The sequence below is a fragment of the Loxodonta africana genome, chromosome 2 (assembly GCF_030014295.1).
Source record: "Loxodonta africana isolate mLoxAfr1 chromosome 2, mLoxAfr1.hap2, whole genome shotgun sequence".
Taxonomy (NCBI): domain Eukaryota; kingdom Metazoa; phylum Chordata; class Mammalia; order Proboscidea; family Elephantidae; genus Loxodonta; species Loxodonta africana.
Genome location: NC_087343.1, coordinates 215,642,519 through 215,661,554, shown reverse-complemented (window position 1 = coordinate 215,661,554; position 19,036 = coordinate 215,642,519). Strand labels below are relative to the sequence as shown.

Genomic DNA, 19,036 nt, shown 5'->3' with positions numbered 1-19,036 from the left:
AGACCTTACTTTCTAGTCCACCTTAGTCTCGAAGCTCCACTGAAACCTGTTCAGCATCATAGCAGCCTGCAAGCCTCCAGTGCCAGAGAGGTGCTGGCTGCACGTGAGGTGTATTGGTTGGGAATTGAACCCAGGTCTCCCACACAGAAGGCGTGAACTCTACCACTGAACCACCAATGCCCCATGTCCCATTAATAAAAACAATTACCATCAAGTCAATTCTGACTCATGGTGACCCATTTAAATAGTGTCTGTTTAATTAAACTGAATCAAGTGTGGCTTACTTTTTTTCCAAATTCTTATTTGTAGTGAGGCTGGGATAGCCCTAGCTGAACAAGGGTAATGAAAGATGAAAAGAAAGATGGAGCCAGAGATACAAGTTACTCTCTAAGGGTCCAGAGATGACAAATTTTGGGGCAGTCGAAATAAGTGGAAGCAGGAATTGAACAGTGAAGACTGACTGCTTATGGGTGGTAGAGAGGAACGTGGGGTGTCAAGAACGTGTTGAGCTGCACATGTTTTTCAATTGTTTGTTTGTTTGTTTTTGTCCAGGCTGTGGAGTGAATGTGACTAATAGTATCCCCACCATATGCATCAATGACCTCATCACAGAATACAATAGGCAATACATGACAGACCTGAAGCCCCTAAGAACCGATTTTCTCATCGCTAGAGCTGTGACCCAGCTGGAGAAACTCATCAACACGTTTCAGGACAAAGGACCCAATGGCGTGCTTCCCCTTTATTATAAATATTGGGTACACAGGTTAGTCCGAATTCTTCTTCAGTTCTTTAAAATTCCTTGATTCAATCAGTAGTTCAATATCATCCAATAAGAAGCTGAGCACCAATCTAAATAATTAGTTTTGACCTTTATACTGGAGAAGGAAACCCTGGTGGCATAGTGGTTGAGAGTTCAACTGCTAACCAAAAGGTCAGCAGTTCAAATCCACCAGGTACTCCTTGGAAACCCTGTGGGTCGCTGTGAGTCAGAATCAACTCAATGGCAATGAGGCTTTTTCTTTTTTTAAAGGAGAAAGGTCCCTGAGTGGCACAAACGGTTTGCTCTGGGCTACTAACCAAAAGGTTGGCCATTCAGACCCACCCGATGGTGCCACGGAAGAAAGACCTGGTGACCTGCTCCCATAAAGATTACAGCCAAGAAAACCTAAGTCACACGCGGGGTTGCCAGAATCAATTCGGTGGCAACTAAAACAACAACTGACTGCAGCAGAAACCTGGGGGCTGGAGCCCAGCAATCTGTGTTTTACCAAACACTCAGGGGATTCTGATGCAGCTCAAGTTTGAGAACCACTTTGGTACTCTACTTTCAAAAATGTCAATGTCTCGAAAAGCAAACAACCAAAACCAAGGTGGAGGACTTGTTTAAGATCAAAGACTAAAGAGGCATGACAACCAAATGCGATGCATGACCCGTAATTAGGTCCCGGGTGGGAGTCGATAGCCATAAAGGTATTAATGGGGCAGTTGGGGAAATTTGAACATGGACGATATATTAGATAATACTATAGGAACAAGGTTGAGTATCTTGAGGGTGATAATGGTATTGTGGTTTTGTAAGAGAATGTTCTTGTTCTCAGGAGATGCATACCCAAGTATTTGGGGATCGAGTGTCATGATGTCTGCAACTTATTTTCATGTGGTTCAGAGAAAAAAGTGTGTGTGTGTGTAGCAAGAGAAATTAAATATGGAAACTGTTAGTAGTCGGTAGTGAATGGAGGTAAAGGGACTATGAGATTTATTCTACGATTCTTTCAGCTTTTCTGTGGGTTTGAAATTTTTCAAAATAAAAATTTGGAGGGGGGTAGGTTCTGTACTTCTAAAGGTCTCATCAAGGCTGTGACTTTAACAGGTACACTTGGAGAATATTCAAGAGATGTGGTACTACCATGAGTTGAACTTACAGTTGATAGCACCCAATTTAATGAGACCAAAATTTCTTGTCAACTCAGCTCTTTTTCCCCAAGAACCTCGAGAGTTGCACTGTGTTTCTTGAAAGTGCTAGGGGTGAGGAAGTGGTGCAAATCGCCATCACAAAATTAGGAGGAGTGCTGTCGTTTTTAGGGGAAGAGATTCCTAACGCCCTGGTAGACTTTCCGTCACCCGGGTTATTAGTAGTTAACAAAACAGTCCATGTGGGGCCATTGCAAGCCAGAGCTCAGACCCGGTACGTTTTAACAGACTCTGGCCTCAGCCCTCTCTCCCACATCCCCGAGCCCTTTGCATAATGAATAATCACTTAATTAATTGTGTTAAGCTGATACCTTCCGTTTCCCAGTGACAGCCAGCTGTTCTTCTTTTCCAGTGGTCAACGAGTCCGCCTGGGAAGCGCGGAGGGACCAATGGTGTCCATAGTTGGCCTAGATGATTCTGGGTTCCTTCAAGTCCATCAGGAAGGCAGCGAGGTTGTGACTGTGCATCCGGATGGCAACTCTTTCGACATGCTGAAAAACCTCATCCTCCCCAAACAGCAGTAGTGGAAGTGTAGCGTGGTGGGGCAGCCTGCCCCTGGCCCTCAGTCCTCACCCCCTGCCTGGAGCTGTCGGGGGTAGGGGGTGGTGCAGCCGAGACCACTGCAAGCATTCCAGTTTGATTTTGGCGGCCCCTCCCAGCCCATGGATCTTATACGCTAGTTTAGGGCTATAGGTGATTTTTTTTTTCCCCACCCTCAAATTTGTCAGTTTTTGAAATTTTTTTCCTGTTTCTTTTTTAAAAAAAAAAAAAGATTTATTTTGTTGCCTTTTAATTTGGCTTTTGGTGACGTTCTAGAGTGAAGGATTGACAAGTGGAAGATTTAGGTTAGGTAAGCCCCCTACCATAGGTGTGAAATCACCCTCCTCCCCAGCCCTTGGGCTTGGGTTTATGCTACCTGTGATACCTAGTGCTGTGGAGTGGATTCCGGCTCATGACGACCCCACTGTATTACAGAGTACAACTGCTCCATAGGGTTTTTTTGACTGTAATCTTTATGGAAGCAGATCCCTAGGCCCTTCTTCCACAGTGCCATTGGGTAGGTTCGAACCCCCAGCCTTTGGGTTCATAGGCAACAGCAGCCCATTTGCACCACCCAGGGACCTGTTTATTGCCCACCTACCGGCAAAAAAATAAGTTCTTACTTGGAAACAGTATTGAGGTCATTCAAATGTTTGCCCAGTACCGGAGACTTGGACCCTTGGACTGTTATTAGCAAATCAGAAACCACTCTTCAGGCCAGGTCGTGGTGAGTTGGTGAGGTAGAGCTATGGGAACACTTTTTAAGAATCTAAGAGGCATTTTCCTACAAGAACATATGTTGACACTCAACTGGGGTGTTTGTTTTTTATTAGTGAAGAAGAGAGAAGGTGGACCTCTCAGTTACTCTCTGCCTGGTGGCTGGTTAATCCGGTCACAGTGTCATCTAAATGGCTGCCAAGTAGCATCTAGCTGGTAAGGATGCAGTGACGTTGTAGAAGAAACCGGTTAATTAGTCCGACATCATTTCACAAGCTCTGCTTTCTTAAGTTTAGATTTACTGCCAGGCCTGAAGAGATGGGATCAAGTTCAAGATCCTTAAAGCCGCTGTTAGGCACTGCTTGAATGTGAGGGGTAGGTGATTTGGCTCCAACAGCTGGAGATGAAGGCGCGCTCTCATACCACACACAAGGGAGGATTTAGAGTTTTTAAGTCATTTTTCAGATTGGCTTTGAAATGTGCTGTGTTCTGCACAACCACGTGCAGGGAAGCAGCACAGAATGCCCAAGCACGGGCATTTTTTCCCTCTATTTCCAAGGAAGACAATTATATTGATGTTTAATACCATCAGTGAAGAGTGCGTGTGTATGTGTGTTTGTGTGTGTCTTTAAAAGATGTTAAAAATCGGATGTGCTGACAGTCTCCGTGGAAGAACAAAAGAAAGGAAGCTTTTGATATGTATTTGCTCTTTCCAGATGTCCCCCACGCTTTTTCCATGAAACTTCTATCTCTGTTGAACTTATGAATCATGCACATTACTTTTCAGCCTTAAAAGGCCAATTTTTGCCCCCTTTTCTCTCTTCCTGCCAGTCCCAGCTGAAATGAGTGGAAAGAAATCTTGATGGAGTTCTCCACTTTGAAAAAAGTCCCCTCATTGCAAACCAGCCCCCTCCTTACCCAAGTCCTACCCAGCCAGGTTAACTCCAGAAATGTGCCGTTTCCACTGTAAAATCCTTCTATCTCTAGCCAGGCACAGGCAGCCCCATAGGAAGAAAAAAATTAACATGTTGAGTTAAGTACACCAAGCCAATATGTGTTTTTTGGAAATGTAGCTTGAAAAGAATTAGAATTTTTGCAAAGAAAAAGGCTTCAATTGGAATTATTTTTCTCCAAAAACAAACAAACAAAAAGAATCACTCCTAAATGCCCACGTCTTCTGTTCGAGTCAGTGGCAAGTTTAAATAAAAATCCACACCATGCCAAAATTACAAAATGGACTCACCCTTGAGAGGGAGTCTGCAAAATATCATCAAGGAGAAAAATCTCCAGGCTAATGTTGCAAGTTTCATTTCTCAAACTTTGTAATTTAAGGCACGTCATCTCTCGGAGCCGCCATCATTACTTTTTGAGTTTCTTTGGGGGGGGTTACTTAATGAAAAACACACTATGTTTTATTTTAAGCTGGAGTCCTCTTCTGGAAATTTCTGCTTTGGAAAAAATGTTATCATTTAATTTCCTTTATGTAAATTAAAACTAATGAAGTGTGGACATGTCAAAACAGATGGGGATGTTCTGGGCCTGCCCCTCGGTCTCTGTGCTTTTTAGCAGGCAGTTCTGGCTTACACAAGACACTCAGTTGTCTTGAGGGAGACAAAATAGACTTGAAGCAGATGCTGCTCTTCTCAGAAACCTGATTTTGCCTCGGATGAACCAAAGGCTGTTTTAAAATTCTGCTTCATATAAAAAGGAAAAGGAAGAAAAACCAAACCCGTTGCCGTCAATTTGATTCCGACTCATAGCAATCTTATAGGACAGAGGAGAACTACCCTATGGGGTTTCCAAGGAGTAGCTGATGGATTCGAACAGCTGACCTATTGGTTAGCAGTCAAGCTGTTAACCACTGCACCCCCAGGGCTCCAGGGTATTTTGCTTATAGTGTTAGGGACACCTTAGACTTACCTGCTAACCTACACCCATCATAAGGCTTTTGGGATGTTTGTGCACCCAGCCATCTCAAGAAGCTTTAAAGTCTTAAAGGAAACTTTGCATTTTCCCCACAATCTTTAGAACACGGCAGATAAGCTCAGGATTGGCGTTTGCCTCCAGAACATCGAGTCACCCCTGATGTAGATGTGCACTGAGCATCTGCAGAGCTATGTCAAAGGCTGGACTTCCTCCCTCCTGGGACTGGTAGCAGATTCTTGAGGATTCTTGGGGAGTGCCCCTAAAATAGGACCTGGCGCCAGCTGAGTTTCCCGCGGTCCAGCAGGAACACCACTCTTTGGCACTGGGACTCCTGGCAGCATTCACAGGGAGCTGTCAACGTGGGAAGGGTTTGTGTGTGGTGTAAGGTAGCCCATGGGTTTCACTGGGGCACAATGACGCTGCCTGACATTGCGTAAGGGGCCCTACTAAGGGGTGGATGAGGGTGGGTACATAAGCCCAGGGTGATGGGGAGAAGCCCGTTGCTGCCCTAAAGAGCAGCTCCAGCCCTCATCCCCCCCCATACACAAACACACACACACACACACACACACAGGCCAGCATGGCTGCTACCCCTACCCTGGAGTCTGGGAACTGGAAGAGAAGCTGGCCTCACCCAACAGTTTCAGAATGGAAAAGGGAAACAATTTAGCTTTACATTCTGTAATCTGTTAGCTCTCAACAGGCAGAAAACGGAGAATCCTTATTCCTGGATAATTGCTATGCATATTTGAAATAAAAGAACGTGTAAGCCTTTGCATTTTTCACCTTTCAAAGAATCCTCTCTGAAAAGTCATGGCTTTCAACCGATGCCTATAAAAAGCAAATCTACCAAAATAAACTTTAAGACTTTCTGTATGGTTTGTGCTCATTCTTATTTTTACCACAAGTTTGATTTTTTTTTTAAAAAGGCCACTACCTTTGGTTATAGCACTTTTATTAATATTGAAACATTTTTACAAAATAAATAAAAGGTTTTAACATAGTAAGGAATATTACGTATTTCTAAGTTTTAAGAAGCTGGGTGAATTTTTTGGAGTAGGGTATATTTTTAACAAATGCATTATGCATTATACAAAAAAGAAGTCTTAGTATTCCAAAGAGTGAAAGTTAACAAATCCGCAAGCCAAAAAAAAAAAAAAAAGACCATTTAACTAAGGTGAGAAATGTAGCAATGTCCATGTTTCGTTTTTTTAGGGTATTCTAAAATTTTTTGTGAAAATTACTTCACTTTTGTCTTAATAGTTTCTTACCCAAGATTTTAACCTTATGTATCATACGTAAGTTTAGGAACAGCTTGAGTAATCCATTTTAGATAATCCATTCACTACAGAGCAACTACAATTTTACAGTATTTACTGGAAAATGTACTTTTTATTCCGTTTTATCAATGGCAGCCATCACAGTCTACCTTAACTACCTTACAGTTCTTATAAATGAGAACTTTGGGTCGACTTTATACAGGATTCATTCAATTTGTTAATTTGTCCTGCTCCTAATGCTCGGCTAGTAGGAATTTTAACAGGAAAAAAGGAGCAAGAGTGAGGGAACACTAAATACTGGCTCTTGCAGACTTCCTAAGGGTAGCCCTTCTTCACACCCTGTTCACTTTGCCACAAAGCTGTGAATGGAATGGCTTTTCTAGAAAGGGGCTTCCATGAACATAAAGGAATTCCTTTCCCTGGGAGGCTTCGTGGAGGGCCCAACCAGTCTCGAATTGGGTTTACTTCTCAAATCCATTTGATCTGGCATTTTTGTCAACATGGTACATGTTAGGGCCAACACCGATTTTTTCCCCCTTCTTCTTTGTGAAAGAGACACATATTTGTTAAAAGGCTTCCTCTTCCCCCGTCAGAGCCCCACAGAATCAAGAAACTTAAATGTGTAGGCTCTTAAAGATGGAGGTAACAATATTAGGTTGCCATAGTAACTGCCCTGTTAACTATGCATTGAGCTGTTCGCCCTCTTGAAGCCAGCTTGTGTAGGAATCTTCCTTCGTGTTCTAGGCTGTGAGAACCATGATGTTTGTTTAGTCAAGAAGTTGTCACTAGTACACGTTTTATCTTGCAAGGACATATGCGCTCTTTGTTAAGCTTCTTAACATACACAAATCAATAATAGTCTTTTTTAAAGGTAACCTTAGATATCAAACTGTTCCGAAAGGCTTCGTGATTTGTATTTACGAAACACGGCCCCCAAAAAGTTAAAAACAAGGTAGACGCAGAGCATTTTGTGGGAACTTGATTGAAAAATGAAAGATGCTATCTCCTACTAATCAAACCTGCCCCTTCAGGAATCATGGTTTAATGATGAAACTCAAGAGCATAAAAAATAATACACCGGGCTTGTTTGATGTGTGCATACATTGCCACAGGGAACTGCTAATGAAGTATAGCCAAGTGCTCTGTAGAGGTGTGTGCAAGTGCTTCTTAGAGACCCAATCCCTTTGCTGCACCGCAAAAACCGGCCCAGATCTGTTGCCGTTGAGTCAATTCTGACTTGTGTTACAGAGTGGAACTGTGTGCCATAGGGTTTTCTTGGCTGTAATCTCTAGGAAGCAGACCACCAGGCCTTTTCTTCAGATGCCGACCCTTGTTGCTAAATTTGCAAATTTTAACTCACAGGACAGACTGACACCCTGCTCGAGATGGAATCAGGTCCTGGAGGTGATGCTGAGGTGGAAGAAGGTCACATTTTGAGAGCAGTTGATGTCACTGCTTTTTTATTTCTAGACAATGAGTTAAAGGTATTTGTGAAAATCAATTTCCACTTACAAAAGTGGGACTAGCTTCTTAAAGTAAACCATTTCTGGAAAAACAGTAAAATAATATGTTTATAGTGTGGCGCAGATAATTGACAGGTAGTGTGTTCAACGCATTGATCCAGTTCAGAGCCAAGATGTGAAAAAAAAAAAAATTAATGGACACTATCAAACATAACTAAAAATGTACAACAGAAGATAAACTAGATACCTGGGGCCTCCTAAAAATTAAATACTTATGCTCATCAAAAGACTTTTACCAAAAGGTCTTAAAAGCCTTTAGCGGCCATCTAAAATGCTCCACTGATCTCACCCTTCGGGAGCCAGAGAGAATGAAGAAAACTAAAGACACAAGGGAAAGATTAGTTCAAAAGGCTAATGGACCACAACTACCACGGCCTCCACCAGACTGAGTCCAGTACAACTAGCTGGTGCCCAGCTACCACCACTGACTGCTCTGACAGGGATCAGAATATAAGGTCCCGGACAGAGCCGGAGAAAAATATAGAACAAAATTCTAATTCACAAAGAAAGACCAGACTTACCGGCCTAACAGAGACTGGAGAAACCCCAAGAGTATGGCCCCCAGGCACCCTTTTAGCTCAGTAGTGAAGTCACTCCTGAGGTTCACCCTTCATATAAAGATTAGACACGCCCATAAAACAAAACAAGACTAAAGGGGAAACACTAGCCCAGGGGCATGGACTAGAAGGCAGGAGAGGACAGGAAAGCTGATGATAGGGAACCCAAGGTTGAGAAGGGAGAGTGTGGCCATGTCATGGCATTGTTAACCAATGTCATAAAACAATATGTGTACTAACTTTAATGAGAAGCTAGTTCCGTAAACCTTCATCTAAAAAAAAAAAAGACTTTACCAAAAAAGAACCTACAGACTGGGAACAAATTTCTGGCAATGACGTATCTGATGAGGGCCCAATCTCTAAAATATGGAAAACTTCAACACCTCAACAACAAAAAGACAATCCAATCAAAAAATGGGCAAAGAAGACATTCAGGAGGCTAAGAAACACATGAAGAGATGCTCACGATCATTAGCCGTTAGAGAAATGCAAACCAAAACTATGAGACACTGTTTCACCCCCGCAAAAATAGCACTGATTTAAAAAAAAAAAAAATGCCAACAAGGTTGTGGGGACAATGGAACTCTTTTACACTGCTGGCAGGATTGTAAAACAATACAACCACTATGGAAAACAATATGGCGCTTTCTAAAAAAGCTAGACATAGAAATACCGTACAATCCTGCAATCCCAGTCCTAGGTACATACCCTAGAGAAACAGGAGAAATGACACAAATAGACCTGTGCACACCCATGCTTGCTACAGCATTATTCACAATAGCAAAATGATGGGAACAATGTAAGTGTCTATCAGTGGATGAATGGATAAACAAAATGTGGTACATACAACAGAATACTACGAAACAATAAAGAATAATGAGTCCGCGAAACATAACATGGATGAATCTGGAGGACATTATCCTGAGTGAACTAAGGACAAATATTGTATGATACCACTTTTATAAAAGGTCAAGAATAGGTTTACATACAGAAAGCAATTGTTTTTGATAGTTACGAGGGATGGGAGGGGGAGGGAGAGTTACTTACTAGATGGTGGTGGTGGTGACATGTGCTGTCAAGTTGGTTCCAACTCATAGTGACCATAAAGGACAGAGTAATACTCCCTCATAGGGTTTCCAAGAATTGGCTGGTGGATTCGAAGTGCCAACCTTTTGGTTAGCAGCTGAGCCACCAGACATCCTACTAGGTGGTAGACATGTTACTTCTGGTGAAGGGAAAGGCAGTACACAATATGGGGGAAGTCAGCACAGCATGACCAACATACATGAAGACACCGAGAGGTACAAAAGAAAAAAGGACAACCTCAATAAATGCTATAACATACACAATTCTGCAACAACAGTAATAACAACCAAAAATTTGTGAGTGGTTACAAAGGTCCACTCTATAGGTGAGGGAAGGGGTATGGGAGTAAATGCACCTGCATATATAGGCATATATAGGTATAGGTGTGGGCATTTGTTTATACATATTGTATCTGCTGCATATATAGTCATATATATACAATAAAGCACATAGTTATGGAAACTTCTTAGACATATTCAAACACCTCGTGGGACTGAAATACTGGGCTTGAAGGCTAAGGATCATAGTCTTGAGGGATATCTAGGTTATTTGGCATAACATAGTTCATAATGTCCTACTTCCTAGTTTGGTGAGTAGTGTCTGGGTCTTAAAAGTATGGGAGCAGCCATCTAAGGTACAACTATTGGTCTCTTCCCATCTGGAGCAAAGGAGAGTAAAGATTCAAGAAAACAATTAGTCCACAGGACTGATGGCCCACACAAACCCGAGCCTCCTCTAACTGGAGACTAGAAGAACTAGATGGTGCCTGGCTACCAGTACTGACCCCTTTGACCAGGGACACAAAAGAAGGTCCTGTTTAGAATGGGAAGAGAAAGTAGAACAAAACTCAAATTCATAAAAAATTTAAAAAAAGACCAGACTTAACGGACCGATAGAGACTGATGGAACCCCAAGACAATCGCCCAAAGACACCCTTTTAACCTGGAACTGAAGCCACTCCTGGAGGTCATCTTTCAGCCAAATAATAGTACAATCAACTATATGAGACCAAACAGGCAACATTCGCCCACAAGCAAAGATGAGAAGGCAAGGAGGGGCAGGGAAACCAGGGATGGGAACGGGAAAGGCAGAATGGAAATGGTGGGAGTGCTGACATATTGCAGGGATAGCAACCAATGTCACGGAACAATTTGTGTATGAATTGTTGAACGGGAAACTAATTTGCTGTGTAAACTTTCACCTAAAACACAATAAAATGTTCCAAAAAAAAAAAAAAGCCCTAAGGGAAGTAATTTTTTAAAAATTAATGGAAGTTTATTTTTAAAACACTGTTGATGTTTTATAAAAGGATTTCAGTTTACCTGTTACACACATTACATGTTCCTATGAAGTTTTCTTGCTATATATAAAATGCTTAAGAGAATGTATACATCATTTTCATTACATCCCTTTCACACATTTTTCTTCCACAAGGTGCCTTCCAGTTTTCCATATTGCACACGCAATTCAACTCACTTGTATCAGCACTACTTGTAGCAAACAGAAGCCTAGTGAATTACAGACCTGTGTGGGCCAGAGGGATTCTGTCATATAATTAAACTTGACAGGGGTCACCAATAGCACTGGGCACTGCCATTCTCATAAACTATCTGGAGCTATATATATTGCATTTAATGCCTAGTCAATATATTCTGAAGGTGCTATTGGTGTTATCAAGAGTTCACAGAGGTTCAGGGGAAATAAGAGCTTGTTAACAACATGTCCAAGTACATCGATGTTCACACACATAGAACACAGAATTGCATGTTAACCCCTTCCTCTTGGTTTATTGATTTTTGTATGGAAACAAGGGTTAAGTTTTTTTTTTAAAGGCTTTAATGAGACTCATGAATGACTTAAAGGCAGTGGCATTATTGTCTGCTCTTGGAACTTAAAGTAATCATATTCTGCTTTTGCTTACGAACCCGAAGGGCCCTGGTACAGAGGCCTCCTCCTCCCAGATTGGCCATCCGCCTGGATACATCCGACTATATCAGGGTGGGGTTTTTTGTTTGTTTGTTTTTGTTTTTCTCCTTAAAGTGGGAACATTTGCAGAGTTGGAACTCCTGAAACCTCCCCTGTGGGACTTTTCTGAGCCCTGTGGGCAAAGCAAGGCACACAAGTCTGATTTCAAGGTGAGGAAGCTCGTAAGTCCCCCCGAGGACTGGGTAGTTTGAGGTCACACGTGGGGCATCGGGGACCCCCAGCTAGGCCCTTTCAGAAAGGCCGACTCTTGGGAGCAACGAAGGTTGAGCGATTATTTCTCCCAAACATTAGGCCGTGTCTCAGTCCTCTCCAGCGGCGTTTATGGCATCCACGGTAAAAATCTAAAACTCGGCTGCCGAGTTCTATTAAAATAGTTGTCTCTGTATAAATTAATTTATGTCGGGCAGATACGGCTCGTCCGTCTTAAGTCGGCTGGACTCGGTAAGATAGGAATCGCAGAAGGCCTGGCCTACGGCTTCTCCCTGCGGGCAGCCTGCGCGGTCCTGTGCGTCCCCGCGGCCCGGCCCGGCGAGTCACCTGCCGTTGGTGATGATGACCGAGGCGCCCAGGTAGTGCGGCAGGGGCGCGCCGGGCGGCGAGGCGCTGTGGGGGCTGAGGGGCCGAGGCCGCACCGCGCCGGCCGCCGCCTCGGGGCCGCCGGGGCCGCAGGCGAGGCCGGGCGCGGCGGTTGCGGCGCCCCCCAGCGGCCCGCGCCGGGCCAGCACGCGGTGGTAGTTGAGCAGCACGAAGGGCAGCTGGGCCGCGGGCGCCGCCGGGGGCTCGGCGGGCGGCGGGCAGCACTCGGGCGCTGGGGTGCGGGCCAGCCCCAGGCGGGCGCCGTCGCGGGCAGCCTGGCGGGCGGTCTTGGCCGGACCCAGCGCGGTCTCCTCGCGGTAGTGGCCGCAGCTCGGGAAGCTCGGCGGCGGCGGCGGTGGCGGCGGCGGCGGGGGCGCAGCGTCCTCCCCGAACCTGCGCGCGGCGGCGGGCGCTGCGGAGACAGGTGACACGTTAGACGCCCCCGCCGGGGGATCAAGGAGGAATGCCCAAAGCAACACCTCCCCCGAAGCCAGGGCGCGGCCACCACCCCTCCACCACCCGGACTGGGAAGACAGAACCCACGCCGCCTGCGCGCTCCACCCCCGGGTCGCATTCCCCTTCCTTCTCCTGCGTTGCAGGCCTGCGCTGGCCACGCGAAAGATGCAGTTTTAATGTTTTGGTAGCCACATTGAAACAGTAAAGAGAAACAGAGAATGGATGTGATTAATATACTTCATTTCACCCAAAACATCCAAAATGTTATTCCAACGTGTTATTGTTAGGTGCCACAGAGTCAAATCCGACTCACAGCGACCCTGTACGACCCAGGAGAACTGCCTCATAGGGTTTCCTAGGCTGTAATCTCTACCAGGGAAACCCTGGTGGCTTAGTGGTTAAGTGCTACAGCTGCTAACTAAAAGGTTGGCAGTTCAAATCCACCAGGTGCTCCTTGGAAACTCTATGGGGGCAGTTCTACTCTGTCCTGTAGGGTCACTGAGTCGGAATCAACTTGATGGCAACGGGTTCATCTCTACCAGAGCAGATGGCCAGGTCTTTCCTCCCTCCCAGCCGCTAGGTGGGTTGGAACCCTCAACCTTCACCTGCACCAGCAGAGCTCCTTTTTCAATGTGTAATCAATATAAAATTATTTAGATTGTTTGTTTTACTGTCTTCAAAATCCAGGGCATCTTACAGTACATCTGTACTGCCGTAGCCACACTTCAGTGCTCAGTGGTCATACAGGGCAAGTGGTGACCGTATTGGACAGTGCAGGTCTCCAGTTAGGACTGGTTCTAGCGTTAGGTCCACCCAGATTTTTGCTTATCCTCGGGGGGAGGTTTCATCAGGTGGTAATCACCCCGCTCTGTTTAGTATCATCATAATTAACGTAATAGTCACCCCCACTTAACTAGATGTCTGCAATCAGCTTCCTATGTTTTTACCTTAAGACAACCTTTGTCCTCCTTTAATACCAAAATAATACCAAAAAGACTAGGCAGTCGATCACAAATTGCCTCAAAGTATCACCTTCTGCCCATTTTTACCAGGTGGTTTTTCACCTTTCTCACTTTTTAAAACCCAGTAAACTCAAGTTCTGTGTATCATATCATGGCCAACTGCCAGACACACACACAAAAAATAACTTTCAGGTCAATCTCAAGTGGGTCCCATTTTCAACTGTTATCAAAGCCCTTTTCTCTGTCTTTCTTTCCTTGGATGTTGGGGAAACTCCTTCCTCCAGTATTTGGGGGACCCAATGCACTGATGGGCATGGAGGATCCAAATCTGAGAAGTCAGGCCTCCTGGGACAGACCCAGGCCAAGAGGCCTGGCTACCCTGGCCTAAAAAAAAAACAAAACAAAAAAAAACTCAGTGCCTAGTTGCCAAGATATTCTTTTTTAAGCTGGTTATTTTTAAAAACCATGTTCTAGTGATCTCCAGGAAGGCTAGATTTCTGTCCGTGACCTGCTCCCTCTTTTCAGTTTTGGAGAAGAAATACAGGGCAGTCTTGTAAAGATGGAGTCTCCACACAGACCAACAGAGTCCCTGGAGAGGAGAGAGAGGATGAGGAGAAGGGGGAAGATAGACGGAGGGAGGGGTGACTCCAGGTGGCTCCCCTCCTTACGCAGGGCCTGACGTAATCCTCTGGGGCAGGTCATCCTGACCTAACATTTACCTGGCATTTAGTGGCACCCACAGGACATTCGCACTATCTAGATCTACACTCTGGGCAGTAGCTGTTGTTAGCTAGTATAGAGCTGGCCCACGACTCATAAGGCTGCCCAGTCCTATGCCGTTCCCTGACGGGTTGAAGAGCAAGTCTGGAAGCTCTGCTGAAAACTGTTCAGCATCATAGAAACACCATCTGCTCATGAGGTGCACTGGCCAGGAACACGAACCAGGTCTCCCATATGGAAGGTGAGAATTCTACCACCTAACTGCCACTGGAAACCCTGGTGGCATTGTGGTAAAGTGCTACAGCTGCTAACCAAGAGTTCAGCAGTTTGAATCTGCCAGGCGCTCCTTGGAAACTCTACTGGGCAGTTCTACTCTCTCCTATAGGGTCGCTATGAGTTGGAATCGACTCAACGGCAGTGGGTTTGGTTTTTTTTGGAATTGCCATTGCCCCTGGACAGTAGTTAGGTCTGGACTAAACAGGAACATGTCCTCTGCAGCAACTGTCAGCCCCCACCCCACCCCCCACCCAGGGTTGGTCCAATGAGCAAACGGAAGTCTGTCTGGTCCAGGGCAGTGGGTGGCACCTTCACTGAGGACACTTGCCCTCCTGTCACCAAAAGGAACTGGCTGAAAGGCCATTCCTGTCCCTGTTGTTGAACTAGCCATAGTGGATGGGCATCTATCCTGTGCCAAGCCCTAGAGGCACATCACACAGCTTATGATCCCATTTCACAGATGAAGAAACTGAGGCCTGGAGGGTTTGTGTTACTTGCCCTGGGTTGGCGAGTGACATTTCTGTCCCCAAACCCATAAGTTTTCTGCCACTGTTTTCCACACTTTGAAAACCAATGAGCTCTTGGCCTCCCATATTCATTTTTGGGTGGAGTGGAAAGTAGCCTTGTAAAATAAATGCAGTGGGGCAGTCTTGGTTCATGGGAGCTGGCTCTGAAAATCATTTTGTCTCCCTTTTGGGGAGCGAGTGAGGCTGGGCTTCTTTATGGAAGGTGGCACTCACATGGAGAGCAGGAAAGCATAGCAATTCCTACTTAAAAGCAGAAAAAGGAAATGTTTGCTAGGAGTGGGAGGATGCTTTTTCCATCTGCCACACATCACCACTGCCCAGCGGCCCACAGTCCCCCCCACACATGTGAACATGACCCACCTTCGTAGTTTGGCATGAGACCATGGCGAGCAATGTTCACTGGCGGTTCGGGGAGGTTCTTAGCTGGAGACGGGCTGCTAGGCACTAAGGGGTTGGCATAATGCCACTGGCACTCGCTGCCTGTGGGCAGCGTGCTCAGGAAGAAGCGTGCCACCTCACACGGGGACCCTTGCGGCTGCCCGAACTTGGATGGCAACATTGGCTTTTTGCTGCTGAAGACGTGAGAGTCTAAAGGGAAGTGTCCGTAGTGGTAGGAGAAGGGCAGGCTGTAGGGCGGGGCGTACAAAAGGTCACTGCTCTCTGAATGGAGCTGCTGTTCCGGGGGTGCTGGGGTGGTCACTGTGGGGCTGGTTCTCCAGGGTCCCAGCTGGCTGCAGTCCAGTTTGTTCATTTGGAACGAGCTGTATTGCTGCATGACAAAGAAGGCAAGTGAAAGGCCAGGCGAGGGGCGGGTGGTAAGCCGCCTTCCAGCCCCACAGGATCTGTACTGTGAGACGGCCCAGACCCCACCCTAAGGCTGGACCCACCCTGGCCACCATCATGAGGTGCCCAGTGGGGCCAGGTGCATGGCCAGCAGTACCCAGTGACCCACCCCTGGGTAGAAAAGGAAAACCCCACCATGAGCTGATAACACAATAGACACACTTGTTGTTGTTGTTGGTTGCTGGCAAGTTGATTCCAACTCATGGTGACCCCGTGTGGGCAGAATAGAACTGCTCCACAGTGTTTTCAAGGCTGTGACCTTTTGAAAGCAGGTCACCAGGCCTATCTTCTGAGGCACTTCTGAGTGAGTTCTAGAACTTTCTGCAAGTAGTTTAGCACTTAACCATTTATGCCACCAAGGACTCCTACAGACACGTTGGCTATTTCTATAAGCTTGCAAACTACCCGGTTCTGTACCATTCCCATGACTGGTTGCCAGTCAGAGCACTGTGATGCATAGGATTTTCACTGGCTGATTTTCAGAAGCAGATCACCAGGCCTTTCTTCCTAGTCTGTCTTAGTCTGGAAGCTCCACTGAAACCTGTTCAGCATCACAGCAACACAGAGGCCTCCAGTGACAGACAGGTGGTGGCCGTGTATGAGGTGCGTTGACTGGAATCAAACCCGGGTCTCTTGCATAGAAGGGGAGAATTCTACCACTGGACCACCACTTCCACCATTTCCTAGACTTTATGACTCCAGAAATTCCACCTGGACATTAGCTTTTCGCTGTCTCCCCTGGGCTGTATCCTAGGGAAGGACACCCCAGAGGGACCTTGCTTCATTCACCCCCTAGTGAAACTTCCAGTAGGGAGATCCCTGCTACGCAATTAAAAGGTCATCATTCCTTAATGTGCCCGGATGTCCCAAGCCCCCAGGAATAGATGCCACCTACACCCCACCCCTGCAGGAAGCATGTGTTACCTGGGGAGGGTAAGGGTTTGTTCTCAGCTTTGTCTTCACCTTCGTATTTTTGGGTTTAGCTAATTTCCTAGTTTCTTGTGAGGTAGACAGGGTGGTCCTCCAGGAATCCTGGGACTTGGAAGTGGACACCTGGTCCAGGGACAGCTGAAGCTGTTTGTATTCAATATCCCTGGGAAGCAAGAGGAGGACAAGGTTATGTCCAACAGGCTGTGGAAGGAGAGTGGTATCCATGGCACCACCTCCCGAGCAGGTTCATTTTCAAAGTTTCAGTGTGTCATTCACTGAGGGTAACTCAGTTGGGTGTGGATGGGATTTCAGAAAAGGGCAGCTCACCTTCATTATACATGCTGCCTCATCCCTGGGCTCAGTGACCCCAGAAAATGCAGAGTGAGGTTAGCAATATTTGGCAGGAAAAGAAGGGGATCAGTGCAGCTCTCTGTAATCCCATAAAACCCCTTGGACACCATGGGCCACTAGGGAGGGTATGAAGGCAAAGTCCGCCCTCATCCAATGTGGCCCAACTCTTCTAAAAGAGGCGTGAGTGGGGGAACCTTTGAGGGTCCAGGAGCCTGGCTTCCAGGCCCGTCCTTAGGCCTGTCCTTTCTCACGTATGGGTCCTTTTTCACATGTGGTGCCTATCTCTGCCCTCAAGGGCCAACTCTACACACCTGTTTGCTCTGGAAGAATAATTTAGGGGCTAAAACAATTTCCCCTTCCGGTTATACTAAAACCACTCTACTTCTAAAACACAGGGAACTGGCAATCCTTCTGTGAAAAAACCTAGAGCCTAAATCCTGACTGCGTTAGAACGCAAATGCGGATCCTTTTCAGAATGGGGCCGGGGGAGTTGCAAAGATCTCAAGTTCAGGGCCAGAGCTGCGTGTAGTGAGCCTTAACATAGACCAGCCATGGCGGGCAGAGGGTGCTATTTGGTCCCAAGTAGACTGATGCCCTGTTGATTCTAACGTTCTTAAAAGCATTTGTGACTGAATTTGACCTTCTGAGTTTTTAAAAGGGCAAATGTTCACCATCATTTGCAGCAGGCTATATAGGAAGATGGGGGGTGTTATGGGAGTATCCCCCCTGCCCCAAATAGCATACCTAAATGTTGGTGGGCACAGTTAACACAGGAGAATATTCCTGGTCTGGGATGTGTGCCCTCGTTGCGTCCCATTCAAGATGGGGGGCACCTCCTGCCTACCCACACCCTCACCTGGGCCCTCTGTTCAGATCCTATGATGTGCCCCGAGCCCAGCTACCTCTTCCCAGGTTCCTGCCAGTGCCTAGCACTTTGTCCCCAGTGCCCTGTCTAGCAATCTCTTGAGCCTTGCAAAACTCCTGGGTTGTTAAAATAAAAACGAAACATGAGACAAATGAACAGTTTTAGGAAAAGAGAGAGAAATGGCGCCCATTGCAATGATCTGATGAGGGATGGGGAGAAGGCGAGAGCAAGGAGAGGAACAAATACGTCTGACTTACGTGAGGACATAATTGACACTCACGATGCAGTGGGGCCGGGAGGAGCGGCTGTTGTGCACGACGGTGGCGTAGCTCTGCACCCACACCCAGCCGCCCAGCTTGGAGAGCAGCCGGTAGTACTTGGTGGTGACCTGGCCCTTCACCAGCACTGCAAGGACAAGGGGGCATGACTCCTGTGAGGGGCAGGGGCCAGGGGACCGCCACGCACCCCCGGAGCCCAGCCAGCAGCACTATGGCTGTGAATGAACCCTGGACAGTGAGCCAGCTGTGTCTTTGGGGACGCTGCCTTCCCCCCTCCCCAGTGACCTACATCTCTGTCTCTGAACCTCTCTGGGGTCAAGGACTCCTTTGAGAACTTGACAAAAGGGGGACTTTCTCCCCAGGAAGATGCATGCTTGCCCATAAATGCAAGATTTTTGCCTACAATTTTAGGGGTGAATGGAGCTCTCCCTCCCCTCCCCACTCCCACAGTGTTAAGAACTCTGATTTCGCAGTCACTGCTTTCATTGGGGGGAAGAGTGAGCCCCAACAATTCACCAGTATTTGCACCTGGCAAAGTGATCAACAGTTTTCAAAATGTCCCTATTCCCCAAACCCCTTACTAGTGATGGGGGAAGGTGGGTGGTGAGGCTATTTAAACAAAGTGGTAAGTGAAGGACATTCAACTAGGTGTCAAATTGGCGC

At 46.4% G+C, this 19,036-nt stretch overlaps 2 protein-coding genes across 6 annotated transcripts in view; one reads left to right on the top strand and one right to left on the bottom strand.

Annotated features, from left to right (window-relative positions):
- Positions 1-8,854, top strand: part of HLCS (holocarboxylase synthetase) — a 345,950-nt gene extending 337,096 nt beyond the window's left edge. For 3 of the 5 annotated variants that reach the window (XM_064279449.1, XM_064279452.1, XM_003419015.4), the window contains exons 10-11: positions 553-766; positions 2,327-6,033. In XM_064279449.1, the coding sequence (XP_064135519.1) occupies positions 553-766; positions 2,327-2,498 (386 nt within the window). In that variant the 3' untranslated portion in view covers positions 2,499-6,033. Of the gene's footprint in view, positions 1-552; positions 767-2,326; positions 6,034-7,799 lie in introns of those variants that run through there. The other 2 variants (XM_064279451.1, XM_064279450.1) reach the window with 2 other exon arrangements.
- Positions 8,855-10,869: 2,015 nt separating this feature from the next.
- The window catches only part of SIM2 (SIM bHLH transcription factor 2), a 56,760-nt gene continuing 48,593 nt past the window's right edge, over positions 10,870-19,036 (bottom strand). Inside the window, exons 8-11 of the mRNA XM_064279453.1 lie at positions 18,353-18,500; positions 16,874-17,042; positions 15,467-15,875; positions 10,870-12,577 (exon numbers count right to left, since the gene is read on the bottom strand). Of these exons, the coding sequence (XP_064135523.1) occupies positions 12,123-12,577; positions 15,467-15,875; positions 16,874-17,042; positions 18,353-18,500 (1,181 nt within the window). The 3' untranslated portion in view covers positions 10,870-12,122. The remainder of the gene's footprint in view (positions 12,578-15,466; positions 15,876-16,873; positions 17,043-18,352; positions 18,501-19,036) is intronic.